At 36.8% G+C, this 5,881-nt stretch overlaps 1 protein-coding gene across 1 annotated transcript; it reads left to right on the top strand.

Moving 5' to 3' along the window:
• Positions 1-4,266: 4,266 nt before the first annotated feature.
• On the top strand, positions 4,267-5,446 carry LOC113358631 (serine acetyltransferase 5-like). The gene has a single exon (XM_026602242.1). The coding sequence runs from the start codon at positions 4,429-4,431 to the stop codon at positions 5,350-5,352; it is 924 nt and encodes a 307-aa protein (XP_026458027.1). The 5' UTR covers positions 4,267-4,428; the 3' UTR covers positions 5,353-5,446.
• Positions 5,447-5,881: the final 435 nt, after the last annotated feature.

Below are 5,881 nucleotides of genomic sequence, written 5' to 3'. Positions count from 1 at the left end.
TTTTGCTGCGAAGAGAGCATAAGCAAGTCATGTTCGTGTGAAGGAAAATAAGGACTTGATACAAGCTAGGTGAAGACGTGATGTTGCTGTTAAAAATTGTTTCTGCTCATACCAAGGGTTACGAGGAGTCTTTGAAACAAACAAGAAGAAGAAAAGTGGTAAAGTGCAGTTGTTATGACTACTTTTGGATGCACAAGAAACTACACTTCTTAACGAGTTTTAGAATCCGAGAGGTCAGCTGGATATCTTTGCAGAAGAGAAGTTACGTTGTGGAGTTTGAAGATGAGGTTCGAATTGTTCGTGTGCTGCTGACTCGAGAGAACTCATTAACAAATCGAGAAGAGGTCAGAGTTTTTGTGTTGGAGATTAATTCACCTAGGGTTTAGAAGTTAAAGATCAGTAAAGAACAACACACGAGTGGTGTTAGGGTTTGAGTTCAGAGGTATTTTCTTGTCGTTGAGAAGGCTGAGAAAGAAAAGTTGCGTGTTGCCATGAACGAGAGAACAACATGAGTACTCGTCTTTGGTGAAGATACAGAGTTTGAAAAATCAGCGACCTGTTGTTCTGTTACATGATGCTCGAGATATTGATGGTGAAGATGAGTTCGAGCATGGCAGAGATGGTTTTTCTGTGATGGGAGTACTTGATGGCTGGATGGAGTTGTGAGCAGTGATGAGAACTCGAGAACATGCAGTTGAATGGAACTCGAATGGCAGAGATGGATAACTCGACCTTGGCTTTGCTGCTGTTGTAGATGATGCCAGTGAAGGAATCGGTAGGTAACTGTCATTAATGGCATTTTGATGATGATCGGTGATTGTTGGGAGTTATCGTGATCAGCTGGAGATGGACAGCTCGAGAATGGGTGCTGCGATTGATGGAGATGTTGGAAGAAATCACGAGATTGCTGTGATGAAACTGCAGAGAAGAACCCAAGCTTGATGCTGTTCGATCGGTGATTGGAGCTCGAGAAGCAAGCACATAGAAGATGGGAAGGTGTTGTGATGTTATGATGCCATGTTTGATGTGTCTGTGAAGTTGGAGGAAGATGTCCATTGACGGATGCTAATGATGATCATGATGGTGATTCCAGAAAAGAGAAGCTTCTGTTGAAGTCAATGGACCTGTGATGATCGGTAAAAAAAAAGAAAAGGAATTGATTGATTCTGCTGAAGATACAGAGGCGTTAATAAAATGTTGTCACAGTTGGACAGAAATGTTACTGAAAAATAGTAACAGTCTGGGTGTTACAAAACTACAAGAGAACTGTTACAGATAAGGAATAATGTGACTGAAGGAGGTCACAGTCGTTACAGAAGCGTAACGGAAGAAAAGTGTGACAGTTTTGTGGCAGAGGTATTGCAGAAAGCTGTTAAACATGTTGGAAGAAGTGAAGTGTGGTTGAAGAGTTTGTGGCAGAAACTTGGAGATCCTACAAAGTGTGACAGACTTTGTAAAGACGACAGGATTGTGAGAGAATCTTGAACAAGAGAGAAGAGGAAACAACATTCATGTTGTGAAGAAAAAAAACAAAAAAAAGAAAAAAAGAGAAGAAAACGATCACCAAGAGGTGATGAGAAAAAGAACAACAATAATAGGTTGAAATCCTATGAGTTGTCGAGAGAGTACAAAAGTATTCTATCGAAGAAACCAAGAAAACAAGAGTACAAGAAGTATTCTTCAGAAGATAGGACTGTAATGTCCTAAAACTACGAAGATGGGACCGTAATGTCCTAAAACTACAAAGATGGGACCGTAACGTCCTTAAACTTCCGAAGGGGACCGAGATGTCCTAAAACTACGAATGGGACCGTAATGTCCTAAAACTACAAAGATGGGACCGTAACGTCCTTAAACTTCCGAAGGGGACCGAGATGTCCTAAAACTACGAAAATGGGACCGTAATGTCCTTAAACTTCCGAAAATGGGACCGTAATGTCCTTAAACTATGAAGGGGACCGAAACGTCCTTAAACTACGGTCTGAAGATTTTTTTTTCGCAAAAGCGTTGAAAGAAAAAGAAGAAGAAAGAAGAAAACCGAAGTTAAATTTCTTTTGTCCAAGATGGGCATTCGTGATCTACATGCTCCATCTTGAGGGAGGGTATTAGGAAATAATATATGAGTCTATATTTAGGAGATATACACTTTAAGGAGTTTGAGTTATATTAGGAAAATGTATATGTTTAGAGTTTGATCTTAGGTAGGAAAGTTCCTTGAGTGGTCGTCAAGTTTGTGAACAATATAAATAGGCTGTTAAGCCATAAAAATTATATACACCGAATTATTATCAATATAGACGTTTAATGCTTCCACGCGTTTATGCTCTCCTCTCTCTTGCTCGATCCTTAACAATTTTCTTCAGATTTAATCAGCAAAGTTGACCCAATGGTGGTTTTGATTTGAAAGTCAGAAGAGGCATAATCACACTTTTTAGAGACAAATAATGAACAAAAGAAAATAATTTAAGTTTTTGTAAAAATATACACAATAATAAACTTTAAAAACGCATTGACAAATGAGAATGACCGTCTCCTTTTGTCCATCCTTGACTCTCTGCTCTTAAACTAATCCTTATGCTTACCACAAGAGGAGAGAATGATATTTTCCACAATTAGTTTAGTCGAATCAATCCTTTATGAAACACGGTTTTTAATACGGAGTAACAGTTTATCATAGATACCAAAATCCATATAAAATAATATACTTTTTAGTTTATCTTATATGAATTCTGGTACCTTTCGAAAAGCACCTCCTTAACAATGCTTCCTTTTAACATTGTTGCCTTTTGTTTAATAAAGGTCTTTTCAATTCCTAGAGGAACCTACTGAAAGTGATGAGATTGCTTTTCATGGACCAGGTCGTGTATGAAACGAAGTTGAGTGCAAACGAAAAATACATGGGTCACGGAGGATTAAAATTAGGGTCACCTTTAAGTGCCGTGAAAATGACCATGGCCCTGGAAGTATTATATCCAGACACAGATGGCAGCAAAATCGGATATTCTGGGGATTTGCTTTTTAGACTTTGACTCCACAAATCTAGACGTACACATAAACTCTCTTAATGTGTTGTAGTTTTCTCCTATTACTAACACACGATATCTTTTTTAACTCTAATATACGAGAGAATACCAAGATTATCTTTTTTCCATCCTCTTTTGGATGATGAACCCGAGGTTTCAACAAATTATCAAATAATAACGGATACTTATAATATGAAATTCTAGGTGATTGTTTTGTTTATCTATCGAGTTTTAAAACAAAGGGGAAATTCTAGGTGATTGTTTTGTTTATCTATCGAGTTTTAATAACAAGATTTAGATTAAATTAAACTTGCATTAGTCGAATCAAACCGAAATAAATTAAGATGAGCCAAATTTTTATTATGAGCTAGGTTTTGGATGTATGTATCACATAAACATGCGCATCATAACATATTTAGTCACCTATAATTCTTAGGATTTTGTATTCATAAATGAATAATTATGGGTGTTGTTAATTTGTATACCAGTATACAGGTTAAGATTCAATATAAAAAACTATATTTTCTTTATTAAATTTTAACTTATATACCTGTATACAAACTAACAACAATCATAACTTATTAACTAAAATCGAAATTACTTGTTTTAGAACTAGCCTCAAAAAATTCAACCAACCACAATTTGGCTAAACAATTACTTGTTTTAGAACTAGCCTCAAAAAATTCAACCAACCACAATTTGGCTAAAACCCCGATTCAATCGCATAATTAAACATAAATAACCTAATTGGTCAACTGATTAATTTAATTGAACAATTAAACTAAAATAACCTAGTTGGTCAACTAACCAACCCTTTTACCCAAGATCACAAGTTCAATTCCTCGCGTTCACCATACTCTCCACCTCCAACATTCCCATAAATCTTCAATCTTAATACATCAAAAGTTGTCACCCAGAAACATTAAAGTCGAGCGAAGAAAACAATCGGTATAAAGCTTGTCACCCAAAAACACTAAAGTCGTGCAAAAAACAATCAATACCAGAAAAACAATCAATACGAAAAATTGAATTTATGACCTTGCATACATGAAGTGATTGTAATATTTTTTTTGACAGATTAATCTTTCATTTTTATTTTTGGAAACCAAGACCGACTAATAACAAAATTAATACTACTAAAATAAAATAATTGAAAATAATTGGCCACAAATTGAAAAATTAAAAAATTGGGCCACAAATTAGAAAATACTCGATTTGATCATTAAAATCCATTCAAAAGATTCCTCCTCCCTAAGATTTTTCGTGTCGTAAATACAATAAACAAGAAGTTTCAAGGGTACTTACTGGAATCCCAGATGAACCTCATAAGTCATATCCTTTCATCTTCCTCCTCCATTTAATTTATCATCCTCATCCCAGAACTCTGCTAACATACGCTATCATTATGCCAGGAGGTGAACTTCTTTATCCTTCACCGCAACATCAACCTGCAACACTACCGCAGCAACCACATCCTACAATAATCACAACAGCAACATCAGAATTACTAGGAGATGAAACATGGGTTTGGTCTCAAATCAAAGCAGAAGCACGTCGTGATGCAGAATCAGAACCTGCTTTAGCATCATACTTGTACTCAACCATCCTCTCACACTCTTCTCTTGAAAGATCATTGTCATTTCATCTAGGTAATAAACTCTGTTCTTCAACCTTGTTATCAACGCTTCTGTATGATTTGTTCTTGAACTCGTTCTCGACGGATCCCGATTTACGTTCTGCAACTGTGGCCGATTTAAGAGCAGTCCGAGCTCGTGACCCAGCTTGTGTGTCATACTCGCATTGTTTATTGAATTACAAAGGATTTTTAGCATGCCAAGCACATAGAATTGCGCACAAATTGTGGATTGAATCTCGTCGGCCTTTAGCCTTAGCATTACACTCTAGGATTGCGGATGTTTTCGCCGTGGATATACATCCTGCGGCGAAGATTGGGAAAGGGATATTGTTTGATCATGCTACTGGGGTTGTGGTAGGAGAAACTGCAGTGATTGGCAACAATGTGTCGATTTTGCATCATGTAACGTTAGGTGGGACGGGGAAATCGGGCGGTGATAGGCACCCGAAGATTAGTGATGGGGTGTTGATTGGTGCTGGGGCGACTATACTAGGGAATATTAAGATTGGTGAAGGAGCTAAAATTGGTGCTGGGTCTGTTGTGCTAATTGATGTGCCTGCAAGAACTACTGCTGTGGGTAATCCTGCTAGATTAGTTGGTGGGAAAGAAAAACCTTCTATGCATGAAGATGTACCTGGGGAGTCTATGGATCATACTTCTTTTATATCTGAATGGTCTGATTATATCATATAAACAATGTCCAAAACATACAAAAAACTGTTGTCAGTTTGTTTTTTTTTTTTCAATAAAGTTTAAAGTATTTGGTATAGATTTGTTGTTATTGTTATGAATGGGAACTTGTCTTTTGTTTTGGAAATTAGCTTTGTCAGTTATTGCAAATTGCCGTTTATTTTAGATGGTTTTTGGTGCATGTTTGTGTGGAAATATGGGAAGTTTTGGATTCCGAACTTGAAATGGGATGTGGGGAATTGACTGGTAAAATGGATTTTAGTGATACAGTGTTAACATATGAGCATCTTTGTGACAGAGGAGCTTAGTGTTCTGTTCTGGTTGTCGAGTGGATAAGAATTCAAGATTTTTGATGTTATACTGATTTGTGTTACAAGGTCCTATAGGCTGTAACAACACTGTGCTCAAGTTGTAGAGGCTGGTCATTATTCAACTCAACTCAACACTGTGCTGGTGGGAGGTAAAATGAGTTTCTTTTGGAAGTGAAGATTGAGATTAAGGCCCTAGTTTTGGTGAAAAGTTACTGAATTTA

The sequence above is a fragment of the Papaver somniferum genome, chromosome 3 (genome assembly GCF_003573695.1).
Source record: "Papaver somniferum cultivar HN1 chromosome 3, ASM357369v1, whole genome shotgun sequence".
Taxonomy (NCBI): domain Eukaryota; kingdom Viridiplantae; phylum Streptophyta; class Magnoliopsida; order Ranunculales; family Papaveraceae; genus Papaver; species Papaver somniferum.
The sequence above is the reverse complement of the archived record's forward strand: the minus strand, read 5'-3'. Positions and strand labels throughout refer to the sequence as shown.

What these genes read in the sequence shown, in the direction of transcription:
- LOC113358631 (XM_026602242.1), top strand. Translation starts at nt 4,429, where the DNA reads ATGCCAGGAGGTGAACTTCTTTATCCTTCACCGCAACATCAACCTGCA.